The sequence below is a fragment of the Salvelinus fontinalis genome, chromosome 23 (genome assembly GCF_029448725.1).
Source record: "Salvelinus fontinalis isolate EN_2023a chromosome 23, ASM2944872v1, whole genome shotgun sequence".
Lineage (NCBI taxonomy): Eukaryota > Metazoa > Chordata > Actinopteri > Salmoniformes > Salmonidae > Salvelinus > Salvelinus fontinalis.
This window is the reverse complement of record NC_074687.1, coordinates 33,491,004-33,515,714: the sequence shown is the minus strand read 5'-3', so window position 1 is coordinate 33,515,714 and position 24,711 is coordinate 33,491,004. Positions and strand designations below refer to the sequence as shown.

At 42.5% G+C, this 24,711-nt stretch overlaps 1 protein-coding gene across 2 annotated transcripts in view; it reads left to right on the top strand.

The window, feature by feature from the left end:
• Window positions 1–24,711, top strand: part of LOC129821170 (parathyroid hormone 2 receptor-like) — a 113,037-nt gene that overhangs the window by 1,850 nt on the left and 86,476 nt on the right. The window contains exons 2-5 of one of the 2 annotated variants that reach the window (XM_055878516.1): window positions 5,200–5,299; window positions 12,349–12,459; window positions 12,668–12,795; window positions 13,433–13,530. In XM_055878516.1, the coding sequence (XP_055734491.1) occupies window positions 5,200–5,299; window positions 12,349–12,459; window positions 12,668–12,795; window positions 13,433–13,530 (437 nt within the window). The remainder of the gene's footprint in view (window positions 1–5,199; window positions 5,300–12,348; window positions 12,460–12,667; window positions 12,796–13,432; window positions 13,531–24,711) is intronic. The other variant, XM_055878517.1, reaches the window with a different exon arrangement.

Below are 24,711 nucleotides of genomic sequence, written 5' to 3'. Positions count from 1 at the left end.
CCAAATAAAAGACAGGATAGTTACTCCTTATTTTTGCTTAGAGTGTGTATGACACATCTAATTAAGGGATTGTGGTGTATATAATTATCTGTGCTCACTGTCAGTCAGTAGTGTGGTTTAGTTGTGCTTCAAACTTATCAGCCATGCACTGTAGAGAATGGAGTACAACTTCTCCTCACGACCTCAAATACGTTTCTTAAGACACACGAGAGATCAACTTTGCAGACACACATCTGGAAATAGAAAATATACATATTAAACCGTAATAATTGTAATGTCTGATCAACCAGTACCACCTCTCACGTCTGATCAACCAGTACCACCTCTCACGTCTGATCAACCAGTACCACCTCTCACGTCTGATCAACCAGTACCACCTCTCACGTCTGATCAACCAGTACCACCTCTCCCCCACCTTGGTGACTGCAGAGTCTCTCATTCTGCTTCTATGCATGTCACATAAAAGAATGATAACCCTTGTTAACCATCCTCCTACACAATATTTATTGTGTATGAACTCCCCTGTGTCATGACTCTCCTCTAAAACTTCCTCCAGAGCTTTCTATTTACAGAGAGCTTCTTAGTATTCTATAAGAGGTACTGGTGCTGAAGCAGTATATATATTAAAAATTGAAATATTCTCAAATTTATTAAATTGTTATTTTTCTCATCAATCTACAGACAATACCATATTATGACAAAGCAAAAACAGGTTTTTACACATTTTTGCAAATACATATGAAAAAACAACTTCAATACCACATTTAAATAACTATTTAGACCCTTTACTCAGTACTTTGTTGAAGCATCTTTGGGGGTGATTATAGCCTCAAATCTTCTTAGGTATGACGCTACATGTTTGGCACATCTGTATTTGGGGTGTTTCTCCCATTCTTCTCTGCAGATCCTCTCAAGCTCCGTCAAGTTGGATAGGGAGCATCGTTGCACAGCTATTTTCAGGTCTCTCCAGAGATGTTCGATCAGGTTCAAGTCTGGGCTCTGGCTGGGCCACTCAAGGACATTCAGAGACTTGTCCCGAAGCCACTCCTGTGTTGTCTTAGCTGTGTGCTTAGGGTTGTTGTCCTGTTGAAAGGTGAACCTTCGCCCCAGTCTGAATTCCTGAGTGCTCTGGAGCAGGTTTTCATCAAGGATCTCTGTACTTTGCTCTGTTCATCTTTCCCTTGACCCTGACTAGTCTCCCAGTCCCTGCCACTAATAAACATCCCTACAGCATGATGCTGCCACCACCATGCTTCACAGTAGGGATGGTGCCACCGTAGGGATGGTTTCCTCCAGACGTGACACTTGGCATTCAGGTCAAAGAATTCAGTCTTGGTTTCATCACACCAGAGAATCTTGTTTCTCGTGGTCTGAGAGTCCTTTAGGTGCCTTTTGACAAACTCCAAGCGGGCTGTCATGTGCCTTTTACTGAGAAGTGGCTTCCATCTGGCCACTCTATCATAAAGGTCTGATTGGTGGAGTGCTGTGGAGATGGTGGTTCTTCTGGAAGGTTCTCCCATCTCCACAGAGGAACTCTGGAACTCTGTCAAAGTGACCATCGGGTTCTTGGTCACCTCCCTGACCAAGGACCTTCTCAATCGATTGCTCAGTTTGGCCCGACAGCCAGCTCTCGGAAGAGTCTTGGTGGTTCCGAACGTCTTCCCTTTAAGAATGATGGAGGCTACTGTGTTCTTGGGGACCTTCAATGCTGCAGAAATGTTTTGGTACCCTTCCCCAGATCTGTGCCTCGATACAATCCTATCTCGGAGCTCTACAGACAATTCCTTCGACCTCATGGATTGTTTTTGCTCTAATATGCACTGACAACTGTGGGACCTTATATAGACAGGTGTGTGTGCTTTTTCAAATCTTGTCCAATATTATTGAATTTACCACAGGTGGACTCCAATAAAGTTGTAGAAACATCTCAAGGATGATAAATGGAAACAGGATGCACCTGAGCTCAATTTTGAGTCTCATAGCAAGGGCCTGAATACTTGTGTAAATAAGATATTTCTGTTTTTTATTTTTAATACATTTGCAAACATTTCTAAAAACCTGTTTTCTCTTTGTCATTATGAGGTATTGTGTATAGATTGATAAGGAAAAAAATAATTCAATACATTTTAAAATAAGGCTGTAATGTAACAAAATGTGGAAAAATCAAGGGGTCTGAATACTTTCCAAATGCACTGTACCTCTGCTCTCTCCTATCTCTCTCACAGTATAACGGAATCACACACAGTAGCCTTAGGATCACCGGATGTATGACCTGTTAGGAATGAGCACTCCCTCACCTGCTTGGCTGCTACATGGTGAAGAGATATCAGTTTGCCCTGGAAAGAAACAACTGTCTACAGGTGTCAGAGAAGGGGACTGTCAGTTATGACATATTAGTAATTTATATCTGCTGCAGAGTACCTTAGTGGAATGGCGAGGGTTCAATGAACCACGCTCGCATGATGAGTAACCTTGGGTCCAGGCTATGATGAGTAACCTTGGGTCCAGGCTATGATGAGTAACCTTGGGTCCAGGCTATGATGAGTAACCTTGGGTCCAGGCTATGATGAGTATCCTTGGGTCCAGGCTATGATGAGTAACCTTGGGTCCAGGCTATGATGAGTAACCTTGGGTCCAGGCTATGATGAGTAACCTTGGGTCCAGGCTATGATGAGTAATCTTTTTTTTATTTTTATTTTATTTTAATTTTTATCCCATTTTCTCCCCAATTTTCGTGGTATCCAATCGCTAGTAATTACTACCTTGTCTCATCGCTACAACTCCCGTACGGGCTCGGGAGAGACGAAGGTCGAAAGCCATGCGTCCTCCGAAGCACAACCCAACCAGCCGTACTGCTTCTTAACACAGCGCGCCTCCAACCCGGAAGCCAGCCGCACCAATGTGTCGGAGGAAACACCGTGTACCTGGCCCCCTTGGTTGGCGCGCACTGCGCCCGGCCCGCCACAGGAGTCGCTGGAGCGTGATGAGACAAGGATATCCCTACCGGCCAAACCCTCCCTACCCCGGACGACGCTATGCCAATTGTGCGTCGCCCCACGGACCTCCCGGTCGCGGCCGGCTGCGACAGAGCCTGGGCGCAAACCCAGAGACTCTGGTGGCGCAGTTAGCACTGCGATGCAGTGCTCTAGACCACTGCGCCACCCGGGAGGTCTATGATGAGTAATCTTGCCTGAAACCTGAAGACTTGCATTCTCTCCCCAAGTTAATGCGTAAGGCTGAACCAGTAGTTTAGCGTGCAGGAAACTGTAACATCGGCATGAGAGGGGTGCAGGGGCCAAGTGGCAATTGTGATAGACAGTGGGATATGACACATATCGTCACAGCCTGTAATTCTAATATCTATCCATTCCATCTGCTCATCAATGAAGGTTTATGGTCCCAATGCCCCCCAGTGCTCCACATGCCCCTTGGGCAAGAGATGTTCATCACAGATAGCACACATACGCCTTCCTATCATTTCCATTTCCATTAGATGCTCCTAATGTGTCTGTGTCTGTAACTGTTGAAGTTGTTAGTGTCTATGAGGTTGACCCCTGGTCAACACCATTCAATCATTTACTGTAGGTGTACATGTAATTCAGACTGCCAGTGAGATGTGAAGGGACATTCAGCTCCAGGCCTTGATGGACAATGTCAGTTATTTCTTTCAGGAATATGCTTGCAATTCAAATCAAATTTGAAGATATGCATGTGGACTGTGTGCCATTGAAAAATGTGTTCTGTATGAGGACATACACCATCTAAATAGTGATTTACATGGTAATATAAAACACATTCATAATGTTATTTTAAAAGGATATACAACCACAAACAAAAATGCAAACTCTTTCAACTCCTTCCTTGTCATATGTCATGGTAAAAACCAAACTTTACCTTGAAATGAAATGAAATGAAAATAAATGGATCATTTATCTTGACTCTGGTTCATGCCATTCAATGAGTCATCCACATCCAAAAATAGTTTTTTCTTAACTCAAGAGTGATATGGCATTTGAAGACACCGTACAGTAACTGAACTCAAAAGGGCATAGAGTCATTCAAAGTACTTTAGGCTACTTTGGGCTACCAGGTTGCGCAGCGGTCAAAGGCACTACATCTCAGTGCTAGAAGCATCACTACAGACACGCGGGTTTGAATCCAGGCTGTATCATAACAGGCTGTGATTGGGAGTCCCATAGGGCGGCGCACAATAGGCCCAGCGTCGTCCGGGTTTGGCCAGTGTAGGCCGCCATTGTAAATAAGAAGTTGTTCTTAACTGACTTGCCTAGTTAAATAAAGGTTAGATTCTAATAAAAAATAATCGAGGAAAGCATACACAGACTTAGAATATGTTTGTTATTCCATAAGGCACAAATATAACAACAGAACATGTTCCAAAACATTTGAAGTTAATATCCTTGACAATATGGTAATGATTGTGCATTCTGTATTGTTTGAACACTGTTCAATATTTTGTGTGTGATTTGAAAGGGAAGCATTGCTTTAATTGTTATTGGGTTCAAGTGCATGTGTATTTGAGTATCTGGTATTTCAAATACTTTTTTTCTGTGTATTTGAGTATTTTCAAATACAGAGCCCAAAACAAGTACTTTTATTTGAGTATTTGACTGGTTATTTGTAAAATATATATATATATATATCTTACAAAATTGTATTGAAGAGTATTTTCAAATGCTTATTTCAAATACTATATTCAAATACCTGGGTTAAATGCATGGGAGTGTATTTGAGTCAATGTATTTGAGTATTTTCAAATATATTAAAAAATTCAACCACTTGCCTTTTCAAATAAAATATATCTGAGTACTTACTTTGAATGTACATGAAAGTAATTGATATATTTTAAATTGTATTTGAACCCAGGTCTGGTTGTTATGTGGGTGCATTGTTATAAATGTTTTCTTTGTGTTAACCATTTCCGATCTCTTTGCATTTCCAATCTCTTTCATTACTTGTGAATCATTTGAAAAGTCTGTGACCAATCTTTATATCGCTGTGTGAAATACTGTACGGCCGTAATCAGATCATAAGGTCACAAGGTCTTTGAGAACATTAGACAACCACTCAGAAGAGATGTTAACTTAGTCTTTTTTTTGTCAGAAACTTGTAACTTGTAAACCTCAATTTATCACAGACAAATGTATGAGACTGACACTAGCCACTGCTTGTCGTCTGCAGGGTGGATCTGATGAGAGTCTGACAGCAGAGGAGCAGATGTACATTCTGTATGACATTAAACTCCAATGCCACCAGAACCTCTCCACCCGCGACCCTGCAGGTAATAACAACATATACTGTGGACTGTAACCTTAAACCTGCCCTAACTTGACATATCTCTATGGTGCTGTATTGCCTCTGTGAGTCATAGTTAAGCAGACATAAGTAAGTAAGTAAGTAAATAAATAAATAAATCTAAGTAAATACGTTTTCCCTGAAACCAACGTACATGTGGTAAAATAAGACGCCTGCCTCCTGACTGACTTCCAGAATTACAATGCAAGTCAAGGAAATAATAAAGCAGTATGCAGTATGGACACTGTCTCATTGGCCAAACGTTATATCCTAATTTGACTTTGGGGCAGGTCGTGTTGTTCTTGACATTACCGTCTCTGTAACGGGCTTCTTCCATCTCTTCATCCGAAGAGGAGTAGCAAGGATTGGACCAAAGTGCAGCGCGGCTAGTGTTCAACATGTTTAATAAAATAACAAGTGAAACACTACAAACATACAAAATAACAAAATGTGCAGAAACCGAGACAGACCTATCTGGTGCAGACAATCACAGTGACAGGTAACAAACACCCACAAAATCCCAACACAAAACAAGCCTCCTATATATGAGTCTTAATCAGAGACAACGACTACCATCTGCCTCTGATTGAGAACCCACACTAGGCTGACATAGAAACAGACAAACTAGACACACAACATAGAATTCCCACCCAGCTCACGTCCTGACCAACTAAACACATACAAAACAACAGAAAACAGGTCAGGAACGTGACAGAACCCCCCCCCCCTCAAGGTGCGAACTCCGGGCGCAACCCTAAAACTCAAGGGGAGGGTCTGGGTGGGCATCTGTCCGCGGTGGCGGCTCCGGCGGTGGACGAGGGCACCACTCCACCATTGTCTTTGTCCACCTCCTTAGCGTCCCTTGAGTGGCGACCCTCGCCCCCGACCATGGTCCAGGAACCTTCACCAACTCCCCTCTACAATAGAGGAGACAACTCAGGACAGAGAGCTAGTTCAGGACAAAGAGGTAGCTCAGGACAGAGAGGTAGCCCAGGACAGAGAGGTAGCTCAGGACAGAGGGACAACTCCGGACTAGTGGCAGCTCCGGACTGAGTGGCAGCTCCGGACTGAGTGGCAGCTCATGACTGGAGGGCAGCTCATGACTGGAGGGCAGCTCATGACTGGAGGGCAGCTCATGACTGGAGGGCAGCTCATGACTGGAGGGCAGCTCATGACTGGAGGGCAGCTCATGACTGGAGGGCAGCTCATGACTGGAGGGCAGCTCATGACTGAAGGGCAGCTCATGACTGAAGGGCAGCTCATGACTGGAGGGCAGCTCTTGACTGGAGGGCAGCTCATGACTGTAGGGCAGCTCATGACTGTAGGGCGTCTCTGGCAGCTCCTGACTGGCTGGTGGCTCTGGCAGCTCCTGACTGGCTGGCGGCTCTGGCAGCTCCTGACTGGCTGGCGGCTCTGGCAGCTCCTGGCTGGCTGGCGGCTCTGGCAGCTACTGACTGACGAACGGCTCCTGACTGACGGACGGCTCTAATGGCTCGGGACAGACGGACGGCTCTAATGGCTCGTGGCAGACAGACGACTCAGATGGCGCTGGGCAGACGGATGGCTCAGACGGCGCTGGGCAGACGGATGGCTCAGACGGCGCTGGGCAGACGGCAGACTCTGGCCGGCTGAGACGCACTATAGGCCTGATGCGTGGTGCCGGAACTGGAGGTACCGGGCTGAGGGCACGCACCTCAGGGCGAGTGCGGGGAGGAGGAACAGGGCTCTGGAGATGCACTGGAAGCCTGGTGCGTGGTGTAGGCACTGGTGGTACTGGGCTGGGGCGGGAAGGTGGCGCCGGATATACCGTGAAGGAGGACACGCGCTCTTGAGCACCGAGCCTCTCCAACCTTACCAGGTTGAATGGTCCCCGTAGCCCTGCCAGTGCAGCGAGGTGGAATAGCCCGCACTGGGCTATGCAGGCGAACCGGGGACACCACCTGTAAGGCTGGTGCCATGTACGCCGGCCCGAGGAGACGTACTGGAGGCCAGATACGTTGGGCCGGCTTCATGACATCCGGCTCGATGCCCAACCTAGCCCTCCCAGTGCGGCAAGGTGGAATAGCCCGCACTGGGCTAAGCACGCGTACTGGGGACACCGTGCGCTTTACCGCTTAACACAGTGTCTGACCAGTACGACGCCCTCTCACTCCACGGTAAGCCCGGGGAGTTGGCTCAGGTATCCAAACCCGCCACACTCCCCTTTACCCCCCCCCCCCCCCCCCCAAGACATTTTTGGGTGAGCCTCTCGGGCTTCCAGCCTCTCTTACGTGCTGCCTCCTCAATCCACCGCTCCTGGGCTGTGGCTGCCTCCTTCTCCTCCCGAGAGCAGGGATTCTCTCCCACCTTTGCCCAGGGTCCTTTTCCATTTATGATTTCCTCCCATGACCATTCCTCCTGGTACCGCTGCTGCTGTTGCTGCTGCCCGTTGCCACGCTGCTTGGTCCGGGTTTGGTGGGTGTTTCTGTAACGGGCTTCTTCCATCTCTTCATCTGAAGAGGAGTAGCAAGGATTGGACCAAAGTGCAGCGCGGCTAGTGTTCAACATGTTTAATAAAATAACAAGTGAAACACTACAAACATACAAAATAACAAAATGTGCAGAAACCGAGACAGACCTATCTGGTGCAGACAATCACAGTGACAGGTAACAAACACCCACAAAATCCCAACACAAAACAAGCCTCCTATATATGTCTCAATCAGAGACAACGACTACCATCTGCCTCTGATTGAGAACCCACACTAGGCTGACATAGAAACAGACAAACTAGACACACAACATAGAATTCCCACCCAGCTCACGTCCTGACCAACTAAACACATACAAAACAACAGAAAACAAGTCAGGAACGTGACAGTCTCTGGTAAACACACACTACATCAAATCAAATCAAAGTTTATTTGTCACATGCACAGGATACAGAAGGTGTAAATGGTACAGTGAAATGGTTACTTGCATAGTGGAGTCTTTTGTTTAGACATGCAGCTAGCTAGCTAAACAATGAACCATAATCCCAACTCATAAAGTTACTACCCTGCATGAATCTGCAGGTAGCTAACCAACTAGGTTCAACGTTAGCTAGCTAGCTAACATTAGGCTATATCTAGCAATGCCAATGGCTCTGAGATACGAATAATATTACTACACAGATCACACACGTAACGTTAGCTAGCGAGCCAGCCAGCTAGCTATCTAGCTAACAGTATGCTTTAACTTGCAATAAAAACAACTTTCTGACTAAATTACAAATGTATAATATCTGAAAATGTACCTAGCTAGACTCTCTTACCTGTATACATGGATGAACGCTTCTCACTATCTGTCACGGATGCCATGGTTGCCCTTAGTTTGAAGATGTAATCCAGAGACAAGTGTTTTATACAACAGCCTTCTGTGTTCTCTTTTTGACTCTCTCCGCATACTTGCAGTCAAATGCCAGAATTGTCTCCATCTACTAAGCTATCATACTCTGCTTCCACGGGCATTCCACTGACTTCAAAACTCGGTCCTCCAGAAAGTGGAGAGCAACACTTTTGCAATTCATCATGATATCTTTAAAAAAAGCTGCGTGAAAAAGGGTAACCTACACATACGGTGCAGCTCATGATATAGACAGAAGTGTGCTACATGGCAGACCAATCCGAACTCATCTCTAGGCATGTCCAGCCCATCCATTATCTCAGCCATTCATGGCTAGCGAGAAGGTTCCTGCCTTTTTCCGTGGCTAAACCAACTAGGCTTGTAATTTAGCAATTGTATTGATATTTACAGATGGCATACACGTTTATTATTAAGGCACATGAAAGTTCACATGTTCCAGAATGCATTTCTGCCAAAAGACATTAAAATGTCTCTCCTATGAAGTAATGATGTACTTGTCCTCTTGCTCAGTTGTGCACCGGGGCCTCCCACTCCTCTTTCTATTCTGGTTAGAGGCAGTTTGCGCTGTTCTGTGAAGGGAGTAGTACACAGTGTTGTACGAGATCTTCAGTTTATTGGCAATTTCTCGCATGGAATAGCCTTCATTTCTCAGAACAAGAATAGACTGACGAGTTTCAGAACAAGCCTGTAATCGAACACACAAATGCTGATGCTCCAGATATTCAACTAGTCTAAAGAAGGCTTGTTTTATTGCTTCTTTAATTAGGACAACAGTTTTCAGCTGTACTAACATAATTGCAAAATGGTTTTCTAATGATCAGTTAGCATTTTAAAATGATAAACTTGGATTAGCTAACGTGCCATTGGAACACAGGAGTGATGGTTGCTGATAATGGGCCTCTGTACGCCTATGTAGATATTCCATAAGAAGTCAACCGTTTCCAGCTACAGTAGTCATTTACAACATTAACAATGTCTACACTGTATTTCTGATTTATTTTATTTTAATAGACAAAAAAAATTGTTTTTCTTTCAAAAACAAGGACATTTCTAAGTGACCCCAAACCTTTGAACGGTAGTTTAAGTATTCACACCCCTGAGTCAATACTTTGTAGAAGCCCCTTTGGCAGCGATTACAACTGTGAGTCTTTCTGGGTAAGTCTCTAAAAGCTTTCCACACCTGGATTGTGCAACATTTGCTCATTATTCTTCAAAATTCTTCAAGCTATGTCAAATTGGCAACCGTTTTCAGGTCTTGCCATAGGTTTTCAAGTAAATTTAAATCAAAACTGCAACTCAGCCACTCATCAACATTCATTGTCTTCTTGGTAAGCAACTCCAGGGTAGATTTGGCTTTGTGTTTTAGTTTATTGTCCTGCTTGCAACATTTCTTGCAAACAGGATACATGTTTTGGAATACTTTTATTCTGAACAGGCTTCCTTTTTTTCACTGTCATTTAGGTTGGTATTGTGGAGTAACCACAATGTTTTTGATTCATCCTCAGTTTTCTCCTATCACAGCCATTAAACTCTGTAACTGTTCTAAAGTCACCATTGGCCTCATGGTGAAATCACTGAGCGGTTTCCTTCCTCTCCAGCAACCGAGTTAGGAAGGACACCTCTATCTTTGTAGTGACTGGGTGAATTAATACACTATTCAAAGTGTAATTAATACCAAGCAAAGGGATATTGATTTTTTTTTTTAAATCTACCAATATATCTTCTTTGCGAGGCATTGGAATACATCCCTCGTCTTTGTGTGAGGGACCTTACAGATAATTATATATGTGGGGTACAGAGATGAGGTATCAAAAATCATGTTAAACACTATTTTTGCACACAGAGTGAGTCCATGCCACTTATGTGACTTGTTAAGCACATTTTTACTCCTAAACTTATTTAAGCTTGCCATAACAAAGGGGTTGAATATTTATTGACTCAAGACATTTTTGCTTTTTATTTTGTATTAATTTGTAAAAATGTTAAAAAATATAATTCCAATTTGATATTATCTGGTATTGTGTATAGGCCTGTGACAACAACATGTTATGCTTTTTAAATTCAAGCTGTAACACAACAAAATATGAAAAAAGTCAATGGGTGTGAAAACTTTCTGAAGGCACTGTATATTCCGTCTTTAGCCAGAGAAGGCCATCGAGATCTACGAACAGTCTCGGAAGAAAAACCCCAAGATGGAGCTCTGGCCTGCAAGATTGGTGGGCTCCCAAGTGGTAGTTTAAGGATAAATTCAGCCACTATTTATTGCTAAACTCGGCAGGTTTTGTCTGACTAATAGTAATTCCTTCATAAAGCTTTTAAATTTTCATATGTAGGGAAAGGGAAGTACCTAGTCAGTTGTCTAACTGAATGTATTCAACTGAAATGTGTCTTCTGCATTTAACCCAAACTTTCTGAATCAGAGAGGTGCGGGGGGCTGTCTTAATCAACATCCACAGTGTCCAACAAACAGTGCGTTAACAGCCTTGCTCAGAGGCAGAACAACTGATTTTTACCGTGTAGGCTCGGGGATTTGATGCAGCAGCCTTCTGGTTACTGGCACAACACTCTTACCACTAGGCTACCTGCCTAGTGGTTAGATGCGCTTTGCAGAGCAACATTTGGACAAGGCAACAGCCAGTCATTTAGGAATTGATCTAAAACGAGTGAGAGATGTAAAAAAGTCAGGCTTCAACAGTTGTCTGTGGTGGATCAGAAGAAGGCGAGACTGCAAGGTGGGTGCATTAAGGGAATAGACACCTGCCTCAAATAGAAGCCTGTCTCCAATAAGCGGCAGTTATGTATTTGTATTTATTAAGCATCCCCAAGGCGGCAGTTACTCTTCCTGGGGTCCAGCAACATTAAGGCAGTTATATACAACTTTAAATATTACATGACATTAAAACACTTATGTTCAGTGATTGAAGCAAATAAACACCCTGTAACGGCAGTCCTCCTCCTGTTCATCTGAAGAGGAGGAGTATTGAGGGAACCAAGGCGCAGCATAGTGAAATGACATATTTTATTAACGAAAACACGAACTTGACTAAACTAACAAAAACAACAAACGGTGTAGACAGACCTAGACAACGAACTTACATAAAACAAGAAGAACGCACGAATAGGAAACATAGACTACACAAACCGAACAAACCGTAAACAGTCCCACGTGGTGTACAGACACAGACACGGAAGACAATCACCCACAACTAACACTGTGAAAACGCCTACCTAAATATGACTCTTAATTAGAGGAACGCCAAACACCTGCCTCTAATTAAGAGCCATACCAGGCAACCCAATAAACCAACACAGAAACAGAAAACATAGAATGCCCACCCAAACTCACGTCCTGACCAACTAACACATATAACAAACTAACAGAAATAGGTCAGGAACGTGACACACCCAGGCTATTAATTTAAGTTTTACAGGTAAACAATTTAACCGTTATGATCGAGGCATAAAATCAGCCAAAGTGTGCACTCCTTGTGTTGCATGGGGAAGTGTGTTGAAATATCAATACAGTAAAGCATCAGTATTCCGAACAACCTCCATTCCCAACGTGTTCATATTTCTGAGGTTGTACACCGGTCACATACTGTAGTTGAAATGAGTAAACTCTGAATTCAAAGCATTCTACCTCTCCTCCAGATGACCTTTGCCCCCCTGGTTGGGACGGCCTGGTTTGCTGGCCTCAGGGTTACCCAGGAGCTGTCACCAAGGTCCCCTGCCCCAGCTATGTCTACGACTTCAACCACAAAGGTAATAACCAACTCTACTCTGCATGCATGAAAGAATGGGTTCCACATATAAATAGGATTAAAACACAATATCTCTGTGTGGTTCCCCTTTACCAGTGAATGATTGATAATATTGTCATTTTTTTGTGAATTTTAATGCTTGAATTACCATATGTATTATCTCACATGAACCAAGTGAAGTGCTACAGTGTGTTGTTGATATGTTCCAGGTCACACCTCCAGGAAGTGTGACATCAATGGGTCGTGGGTGTTTGTGGAGAGCCTGAACAGGACGTGGCCTAACTACTCAGAGTGTCTGGGCCCTGGGTTTATGAAGCCAAGCAACGAGAGAGGGAAAGTGGGTACTGTTCTATAGCTACTGTAGATTAATCTAAATCCAAACATAAATCCTCCATGTCACCATATATTGCATGTAAAATCATATGCTTTCATTCAAAGCCACTTATAGTTGACAGTGACACATTGTCATGATCGTTATAAGGAGTGGAACAAGATGCAGTGTGGTATGTTTCCATCCTCTTTATTTGGAAGAGAAACTCAAAGAAAAAACAATAAAGCGTAAACCGAAATGTGAAGCTCAATGTAGTGCTCGCAGGCAACTATACCTAGACAAGATCCCACAAAGCACAATGGGGAAATGGCTGCCTAAATATGATCCCCAATCAGAGACAACGATAAACAGCTGCCTCTGATTGGGACCATACAAGGCCAACATAGATATATAATCACCTAGATGACCCATCCTAGTCACACCCCGACCTAACCAACATAGAGAATAAAAAGCTCTCTATGGTCAGGGCGTGACACATAGAATATATCAGTATATGTGGCCCATGTGAGGAACAAACCCACAACCCTAGTGTTGCCAGAACCATGCTCAAACCCGCTGAAACCACTAAATTACTGTTTCAGCTCATCTAGTAACACCTCTGTATGGGCAGCTTTACGGTTATACATCCCTCTCTCTCTTCCAGCAGAACTTCTTTGAGCGGCTCTATGTCATGTACACTGTGGGCTATGCTGTGTCCTTCAGCTCTCTACTAGTGGCTATCCTCATCATTGGATACTTCAGGTGAGTGTGTGTGTGTGTGTGTGTGTGTGTGTGTGTGTGTGTGTGTGTGTGTGTGTGTGTGTGTGTGTGTGTGTGTGTGTGTGTGTGTGTGTGTGTGTGTGTGTCTTTCTGAAAGAGTGAGAGGCTGCCAATTATAATCATTTGATCAATAAAGACTCAGTTTTGCATACGAACACTGAGCCAAACCAGTTTTGGTTTGACTTGTGCAATTGAGCACTATATACTGTAGCTCTTCCGTGGCCGTGCACTGCAAAGGTGAAAATATATTTCTCAACATGTAAATGCAGTCTGCAGAGTAATCCAAAATGAAAGCCACATTTTTGCAAATGTATTAAAAAAAAAAAACAGAAATACCTTATTTACATAAGTATTTAAACACTTTGCCATTCCACTAAAGTACTCTGCAGCAGATATAAATCACTGATATGTCGTAACTGACAGTCCCCTTCTCTGACATCTGTGGACAGTTGTTTCTTTTCAGGGCAAACTGATATCTCTTCACCCTGTAGAAGTCAAGCAGGTGAGGGAGTGCTCATTTCAAACAGGTCATACATCCAGGGATCCTAAGGCTACTGTGTGTGATTCTGTTATACTGTGAGAGAGATAGGAGAGAGCAGAGGTACAGTGCAAGAGAGAATACAGTAGACGGCACGCATCAAACGTGTGATTTATGACCCTATGTCATGGGTCACGTGTGTATGCCCATATATGAGCATCCTGTCAGGACGTCCTGGCGGGAAGTTATCACGTGCTCTAGGGAGTGCCCATATATGAGCATCTTGTCGTTCCTGTTCTCACGCTTTAGAGGGAGTGTTAATTTATGCATATATTTCATCTGTTCCTTTGAAGCTGTCATGATGATTGATGTGTAGGGACCTTGTTGAACTGGGGGGATGTGTTTGAACATTTCAAAGAGTATGGCCCCCACCCTGTTTTAGTGACTTTAGGGCTGTTGTCTATGAAACAGGAATGTCCGGGGTTATTGGGGGGGCAGGCACATTATAAATAAGCCCCAGAACACCACAAGCGCCCACGATAAACCACAAAAGAAATTAAACATGTGTTTTGTGATCAGTGACACACCCGTGATGACCGTAACAACGGAAGCAGGACCTCGTTGAAACATAGAGAAAGGTCCGAGTATAAAGCATCAATATACGATGTGCCAAAAAAGCCGTTTCTAAATATGTATAGAACTCAAATACCGCCCGCAACAGCGCTGAAAGATCAAGTGATGATGTCTAATGGACAGCAATGGGATTATCGGTTTGATTACCCGGCCTGTAGAGTGAAACTCTATACCGTAACCGAAGGAGAAGAATATACAGACCAGACTTTAGGAGTGGACTACAGGCTTGAAGACTGGCAGGTTTTTCGCAAGGTGGTGTGTCCCGAACTGAGAGTTATCACAAAGGGGTATAGCTTGTTCATGGGCTACGAGACCCGTTGGGAAGGTGCCCCTGACTCCTCAGGAAGAATATTTCACAGGGTGAAAATACAAAGAAAGAATGAACTTCCATGTGGGTGCGTGGAGTTCTATATCAGCAGTGAGGAAATCCGCAACCAAAACATTCGTGATGGTGGCCTGACTGGGGATTTTAGGTTGCGTATGCTTATTCCTTTTAAAAGTTGGGACCTAATGGAATTGAAAATGTTAGAGTTGGTGGATGCTCTTTTTGTACAGAGCCAACAATGGCAGAGCATTGTTCGTCTAAGAAAGTGCAAAATATATACGAATCCTGAGGATTATGATTCAAAGGAACCCCAAGAAGGGTCATCCTCAGTAGGGTCAGCCCCAGAAGAAAACTAAGTACGCGGCTGTGGTAACCACGCCCTGATACCAAAGGACTGGTTCAACAATAAAAGGAGTGCCCATAAAGCCTCCAGTTCTTCATTTCAGCATATACCATGGATATTCATACAACATACCAGGACTCCGATACGACATGGGGGCCAGACCCTAAGGACTCTATGCCTCACAGCCCTCCATTCTACTCCCCCCAGGCAAGACCCCTGACACCCCCTACATGTACACCGCCTGAGGATGTGTTTGATGGGGTGGTCAGTACTATTTTTGTGGACACCATCAAGGCCTCTGTAGCCGCACTTTTAGACGTGGTGATTGGAGAGTACATAAGAGCAAAATGCATCGGTTGAGAGATCAATCACCCCAGCCAACGACGACATCCGTGTTTATACAACCCCCCACGGTACTACTTCTTTGACCATTTTGAGGAGCTGGGGAAAAGACTGTGGCCCAGCCGTTTTATACCTTCGATGGTCAGAGCCCTGGAGTCTATGGGTCTTGTGCCGTCTATTCCCAGAGTTTATGGGGTAACCGTACGGGGTAACCGAACTGAAGGAGGCGATCTACATCCACGAGAAACTCAAAGATATCCGGCACACCCTGGTGGATGACAACAAATACAAGGAAGCTTTGGTGGCTGATGTGGTGACTTTCTGGCTCAATAAGCTGCAAGAGACCGAGTAACAATACATATTTTTTATTTAGATGTAAAGCAATGGGTAACTATATGCATACGATGTTAGAGAGAATAAATACATTTTTTCTTTTGAGAGAACGTACAAATGTTATGCAGCAAATTATTGAAAATAAAGTCAATCAATCAATCAATCAAGTTTATTTTATATAGCCCTTCGTACATCAGCTAATATCTCGAATTGCTGTACAGAAACCCAGCCTAAAACCCCAAACAGCAAGCACTGCAGGTGTAGAAGCACGGTGGCTAGGAAAAACAAAGTACAGGGTTTGAAGGACTGTGGCGTAAAAACAGGTGTAAAATTATACAACCATAGATTTTGCATAGCAATTAGTTACAAGGGGAAATGGTGGTGTGGTTATGTCATTGTGGGGAGGCAACACAAAAAAAAACATTATTCTGCAACAGAGTAGTCTCTATAGATCGGCTCGAAAGTGAACAATGTATCGTTCTACACAACCCACAATACATGGGCTAATGCAGAGCGTGTGCTAAAAATGGAGCAAATCATGAATCATGTACGACAACCGAGAGTCTACAATGGACACAACTGGTATCCCGTCTTGTGGATGATTCTGAAGAACTAGAAACAACCTTGTCTAAGATTTTACTTTATTTGTTTGAAACACCGTTTAATTGTAACATGTATCATATTTGTTGTTTATATACTTATATAACGGATGTGTGTGTTTTACAAATTCAGCGACACAAGCCTGTAAATCTAAACCAAATATACAGGGTGTTGCATGCATGGATCGTTGAGAAAACGGGGACTAGTATCCTGCTACGTATCCTGAATTGTCTGTATAGGTAATACTTGATGTTTGAAAAATAATAATTCAAAATAAAAATGAAATGTTCTCGTTTTTTGAAAAGGGCTCATTAACGTTATTGTACATCAGAGAGGCAAGAAGGATGACGGAGCAGATGTTGAAAAACATTTATTATACCCCCTCTAACCCAGGGTCTTATGGGGGTAAGGAGCGGTTCCAAAGAGCTATAGCCGAAGAAACAGGTAGCAGGTTAGGCGCTGCTCAAGTGAATGAATGACTAGCAGAGCAGGATGATTATACTCTGCATAAACCTATGCGAAAACAATTTCCACGAAATAGAGTTTTTTCTACCCATCCCTTGTCCCAGTTTCAGGTGGATCTATGTAACATGCAGGCCCTTGCAGATTAAAATGATGGAAATTGCTACATGCTAACAGTTATAGATATTTTCTCTAAAATAGCATTTGTAAGGGTCTTAAAAATTAAGAGTGGGGCAGAGGTGACCCGGGCCTTTGACTCTATCTTGAAGGAAGGAGGAGCCCCCAAGAAAGTGCAGACTGACGGCGGAAAATATTTTTTTTTACCTTTTCTCAATAGGGGGTGCTGTTTTCACTTTGTAAAAATTTAGTTCCCAAATTAAACTGCCTCGTACTCAATTCTTGCTCGTACAATATGCATATTATTATAACTATTGGATAGAAAACACTCTCTAGTTTCTAAAACCGTTTGAATTATATCTGTGAGTAAAACAGAACTGAAGTTGGAGGAATTTTCCTGTGAGGAAGTGAGAAATCTGAAATCAGCCAGGCTGTTCTGAGGTCAGTTTGTTAATTTGCATGTCTTCTATTGGTTGAGATGCACTGCATACACCTTCCCCTAGATGTCAGCAAATAGTGAGAATTGGAATGGAGTTGCTAGGCAGATCTGAGGCCATATAAATGGACTGGGAACGTGGGGTCCAGTCTTTCCTTCATTCGCCATGACGCAAGACAGACCTCAGGATTGCGTTCTAGAAAGCTCTCGTTATAGGTTTTAGATATATCCGGCTCTGATTTTATTCGATATAGGTGTTAAAGACATCATAATGTTGTTATTTTAAACCGAGTTATTTCAGTTTATATCAGTATATTGCGATTTTCAGTATTTTATTTGTGCTGCGTTATGGTGAGTTGGACACGTCTTCGCCACATGGCTAATGTTTACTGCTAATTCCAAAGTTGAAGGCGACAATCTACAACCGAGCAACGATTCCTCTGGACAAAGGACAACTTGCCCAAGATTCTGATGGGAGCTCATCAAAAAGTAAGAAGTATTTATGATGTTAATTTGTTGTTCTGTTGAAAAATGTAAAACTACTGTTCCCCCATTAATTTCGGTGCGGTCTCGCTTTAACGCACGCTGTATGTCGTAGTAATGTTAATTTTAAAAATCTAACACAGCGGTTGCATTAAGAACTAGTGTATCTTTCATTTGCTGTCCAACCTGTATTTTCTTGTCAAGTTTATGATTAGTTACTGATTAGATTAGGTGCCTCTCCCAAGATTTCTCCCGACATATTGTTGGCAGCTTGGCTACTATTCTCATTGTATAACCACGATTTGTGCCGCTAAATATGCACATTTTCGAACAAACTCTATATGTATTGTGTAATATGATGTTATAGGACTGTCATCTGAAGAAGTTTGAGAAGGTTAGGTTTTGCTAGTTTTGCTGGTTTATTCGTTATCGCTATTGTTGGCTTGAATCAATGCTGTTGTGTGGTTGGCTATTGTAGTAAGCTAATATAATGCTATATTGTGTTTTCGCTGTAAAACACTTAAAAAATCTGAAATATTGGCTGGATTCACAAGATCTTTGTCTTTCATTTGCTGTACGCTGTGTATTTTTCATAAATGTTTTATGATGAGTATTTAGGTAATTCACGTTGGTCTCTGTAGTTATTCTAGTTGCTTTGGTGAGAGTTGTGATGGTTGCTGCAATGTAAAACTATGATTTATACCTGAAATATGCACATTTTTCTAACAAAACATATGCTTTACAATAAATATGTTATCAGACTGTCATCTGATGAAGTTGTTTCTTGGTTAGTGACTATTTATATCTTTATTTGGTCGAAATTGTGATAGCTACCTATGCAGGAAAAAAATGGTGGGAAAAAAAAGTTGTGTCTTTTGCTATCGTGGTTAGCTAATAGAAATACATATTGTGTCTTCCCTGTAAAACATTTTAAAAATCAGAAATGATGGCTGGATTCACAAGATGTGTATCTTTCATCTGGTGTCTTGGACTTGTGATTTAATGATATTTAGATGCTAGTATTTACTTGTGACGCTATGCTAGGCTATGCTAGTCAGCTTTTTTACTGATGGGGGTGCTCCCGGATCCGGGATTGTGACCAAGTAGAAGTTTTAATAATACTTTTCAGAAAGTCATAAAGAACCACAATATCGTACATTTTGCTACAGGTTCGGATTTGAAAGCTTCAGTTGTTGAACGCTTTAACAGAACTCTGAAGGAGAGGATGTGGAAATATTTTACAGCTCACAACACACATAGATATGTCGATATAGTTCAAGATTTAGTAAAGGGTTACAACTACAGCTACCATAAGAGTATACGGATGAAGCCCTCCGAGGTCTCTTCTGAAAGCTCTTTTCAAGTCTTTAAAAATCTGTATGGTTTGTTCCCCCTTCACCGTAAGAAAAAAAAAGATTTTAAATTCATAGTGGGGGACTTGGTACGTATATCCAAGTTGAGGGGTGTCTTCGACAAAAGATATGAGCAAGGTTACAGCGATGAGTTGTTCACAGTTACCAAATGTCTACCACGTATTCCCCCTGTCTACAAGTTAAAAGATTATGACGGGGAGCTTATAGAGGGTTCCTTTTATGAGAAGGAACTACAGAAGGTACAGATGGGTAAAGACAAAGTCTTTCACGTGGAGGAGATTCTGGATCAAAAGAGAGAAAAGGGTAAAAAATGGGTGCTGGTCCGTTGGAAAAACTGGCCCCAAAAGTTCAACAGTTGGGTATTAGAGCACGATGTGGTGGAGGCAGCGGGGGTTAACTTAAACCCTCATGCATGATAAATACAACATAATTTGAGTGTACACAGGAGTGCATCATGTAACACAACGGCTTCTACCTGACTCTCCCCAGTAATGCGTCTGCACATATATATGAATAACCAAAGTTCGAATTATACAACCAATTTTCTAAAGCCTATAGAGTTATCAGAGGCCTGGGAAATAGGTCTCAGCGAGATTACATACCCCCATAGTTGGTATAATATCAAGGATAAGGATCGTGATTTTTATTGCAAAAGGATATCGGAACCCCCGAAACTTATAAAGTTAAAAAAAGGGTTCTATAGAACCGTCGACAGGATTGTCTCAGAGTTGAACGAACTCCTAACCCTGAACAATATGGAAATAATCTTGAACTACAACCCTATTCATAAACGTGTACAAATCTTAGGGGCTGCTAATGGGGGTATAAAGACCAGCGGTAATTTAGCCTACATGTTGGGGATGAGTTCCAATAAATGGACGTATGTGAGAGAGAAATTATTCCCATTCCCTGCGAATATACATGCAGGGATTTACAACATATTTGTGTATACCGACATCATATCCTATCAAAGGGTAGGAGACAGTTGTGTGCCCCTCCTGAGAACAGTTCATATAGAGGGAAAGGATGGTGATGTAGTCACTGTCACCTACGACAAGCCACACTATGTACCTGTAAGCAAGAAATATATTGAAAACATTCTGCTTGAGATTAAAACGGATCAGAACGAAAACATTGAATTTACTTATGGTAAAACGATTGTAAAACTCCACTTTAGACCCACCAAAACCTCTCTACAAATCTAATATATTATTGGTATTATATATACACTGCTCAAAAAAATAAAGGGAACACTTAAACAACACAATGTAACTCCAAGTCAATCACACTTCTGTGATATCAAACTGTCCACTTAGGAAGCAACACTGATTGACAATAAATTTCACATGCTGTTGTGCAAATGGAATAGACAAAAGGTGGAAATTATAGGCAATTAGCAAGACACCCCCCAAAACAGGAGTGATTCTGCAGGTGGTGACCACAGACCACTTCTCAGTTCCTATGCTTCCTGGCTGATGTTTTGGTCACTTTTGAATGCTGGCGGTGCTCTCACTCTAGTGGTAGCATGAGACGGAGTCTACAACCCACACAAGGGGCTCAGGAAGTGCAGTTCATCCAGGATGGCACATCAATGCGAACTGTGGCAAAAAGGTTTGCTGTGTCTGTCAGCGTAGTGTCCAGAGCATGGAGGCGCTACCAGGAGACAGGCCAGTACATCAGGAGACGTGGAGGAGGCCGTAGGAGGGCAACAACCCAGCAGCAGGACCGCTACCTCCGCCTTTGTGCAAGGAGGTGCACTGCCAGAGCCCTGCAAAATGACCTCCAGCAGGCCACAAATGTGCATGTGTCAGCATATGGTCTCACAAGGGGTCTGAGGATCTCATCTCGGTACCCAATGGCAGTCAGGCTACCTCTGGCGAGCACATGGAGGGCTGTGTAATTGAATTGTATAATTGAATTGTATAATTTTTCAAATAAAATGTATTGAATTTGATCATAGTCCATCAAAAGTCATTCAAGTCTAACCACCCTGAGAGATCAGGATTAGGAAAAAGTTGAGACTTTCAGGGGTGTAAATGAGTTATCATCAGCCCTTTCAAAGGGGGGAGGGGTTGTTAGAACATCTTTAGGGGTGCTGTAGCTCGTTGAAGGTTTTTGTTTTAAAGTTTGAATCTGTTGACGAAGCGTATAGTTGGGTACACCCGAGAGGGGAATGTTGAGGATTGCCAGGGCCTTAAGAAACTGACACCACCCGGGAGGTCTTCTGTCATCAGCAATCTTGGCTGTGGTACTTTTAAGCAAGTCCATCATATGAGAACCCTTGACAACAGCGCCCTGAAAGTTAAACTCTCCTTTGTCATTCCAAGTAGCGGCCCCCTTTGAGTCTTTTACCTTGTTCATAATGTATCTAACATTTTTCCTGTTACGTGCCGGAACGTGTCAACATGTCATGCATAAAGTTATCTTCAACAGGCATTTGATCTTCAACCAGTAAGATCGCCGGTCCAGGCGTTACAGGTGCTTGGCTCTCTCTAGGCGCGTCATCTTGTAAAGGGTCCGGTAGGGTAAGCGTTAAATGGTTGGTCTCTCTCTCACCTTGTTTTACCAAGGCCAGATACCTTTGCAAGAGGTTTGTGTATTTTTGGACCTTATCATAGCGGTTCCATCCTTTTCGGTTCAAAATATCCTTCATGGCCGTATTCATATCATTTTCCACTGTTAGTCTGATATTTTCAGGACCCTGTAATTGCTGTCTATCCAACTCTTGTTGAGGCACCAACTACATTTTATTTGCCATCACACTCGGTGTTCAACCCCCACGTCTGGCAGCAATAAGGCTGGTGATGAAGGGCAGGGCTATACTTACTAAAGGTAGAAGAAAACCCCCAGACTGTTGAATGCTATGTCTTTTCTTTTGAAGACTGGCCCGTTTATTGGCAAAGAATTTGATCGCAGTCTTTTGTCTCTTTAAGTTTATAAATTGGGTCAGGGTGAGTGGAATGCGGCCTTTGAGAAGATTCAAAGCAATCTCCCAAAGGGATAATATGAGATCTGAAGAACAGTGACCCAAGAAGGCCTTCCGTACTTTAGCGGTAGCCCCAACTAGGCTTCTCAAGAGCGGCAGGTTTCTTTTTAAACGCAGAGACATAGCGGTTACTTTTTAGGAATGTAAGCCGCCGGCCACTCCCACGGGAACAAGCCGGTTCGGAGCCTTAGGTGTTCTGGACTATTTGATTTTAAATCCATGATTAAATAAGAAAATGGCGCTTTGGTAGCATCCTCATAGCTCTCCATGAAGTAGGTTTTCCTTCCCGGGTACATCTGCTGAGCTAGAGTGTTTATTTGTAGTTTGTCTATAGGGTTTTTGAACAAAACCATATAATTGGCGTTCAAACTAATGGTACGGCTATTTTTACCTTGGTGAAACACATTCTGCACCAAGTAAAGCACGGACAGGTTTCTATGATGAGTATATTGGGTAAAAGCTCATGCAATTTCAGGATGTTCGCTACCTGCAAATAGCATATCGTCCAAAACCAGCAGATTGTTTTTATGAGGAGGTAAAATTTCCTCATCAGACAGGGATCTGATGGGTATTCGGGTATTCCTTCAACAAACTTGATTTTTATTTTCTTCAACAGCTCATCATACAAAGGTTGATAACATGAATAACACCACACAATATTGTCAGGTTTCTGAGATAATACATGTTCAGAATTCTCTAAAATACTTTTTACAAAACACGTTTTACCGCTATTGGATGGGCCTGTGATTAAGGCCGAAAATGATAGTTGCAACCTGGGGTCAAAACCTTCTACAGCAGCCATTATCTCTTAAGCTTTACGACACACGGGGCTTGTAACATAAGTCAGTAGCCAAAGGGCAAGGTGGTCTATGACAAGAGATTGCTTTTAGTAATGTCACAGCTGTTGAAAGGAGAGGACCAAGGTGCAGTGTGGTGAGCGTACGTTTTATTTATTTTTTATCAAAATGACGCCGAACAAAACAATAAACAGTACAAAAACCAAACCGTGAAGCTCAAAGGCTATGTGTCCTAAACAAAGTCAACTTCCTACAAAAACAGGTGGAAAAAGGGCTACCTAAGTATGGTTCTCAATCAGAGACAACGATAGACAGCTGCCTCTGATTGAGAACCACACCCGGCCAAACACAAAGAAATACACAACATAGAACATAGAATACCCACCCCAACTCACGCCCTGACCAAACCAAAATAGAGACATAAAAAGGAACTCTCAGGTCAGGGTGTGACAAGTAAGTGGGGCATTCCTTAGATGAAAGCCCTTTTTATCCGATCTCTAGACTGCTGAATGAGATCTGTTACAACTTACAAAACCTTAAAAGGAGCTCTAATTCAAACATGCAAATATATATATTTGATACAATTACCCCATTAAAAACTGTTGTTACAATATCACTTCTCATTGTGTACATTTCAAGGTTTCACAAACATAAAACAACTATCTAATTAACCTCTACCGAGCACCTACCCCGGGTCCGGGAGCACCCCCCACCCCCCCACACTGATTAGCATCGCTAGCATAGCGTCACAATTAAATAGTAGCATCTAAATATCATTAAATCACAAGTCCAAGACACCTAATGAAAGATACAGATCCTGTGAATAAAGCCACCATTTCAGATTTTTAAAATGTTTTACAGGGAAGACACAATATGTAAATCTATTAGCTAAACACGTTAGCAAAAATCACCATTTTTCTTGTCCACCATTTTCTCTCAACACCAGTAGCTATCACCAATTCGGCTAAACTAAGAAATTGATAGCCACTAACCAAGAAAAAACCTCCTCAGATGACAGTCTGATAACATATTTATGGTATAGGATAGGTTTGTTAGAAAAATGTGCATATTTCAGGTAGATGTCATAGGTTACAATTGCACCCACCGTCACAAATGGACTAGAATAACTACATAGAGCAATGTGTTTACCTACTTACTAATCATCAAACATTTCGTAAAAATACACAGCATACACTAATCGAAAGACACAGATCATGTGAATGCAGACAATATTTCAGATTTTCTAAGTGTCTTACAGCGTAAACACAATAAATCGTTATATTAGCATACCACATATGCAAACGTTACCAGAGCATTGATTCTAGCCAAAGAGAGCGATAACGTAAACATCGGCAAAATATAGTAATTTTTTCACTAACCTTCTCAGAATTCTTCCGATGACACTCCTGTAACATCACATTACAACATCCATATAGAGTTTGATCGAAAATGTGC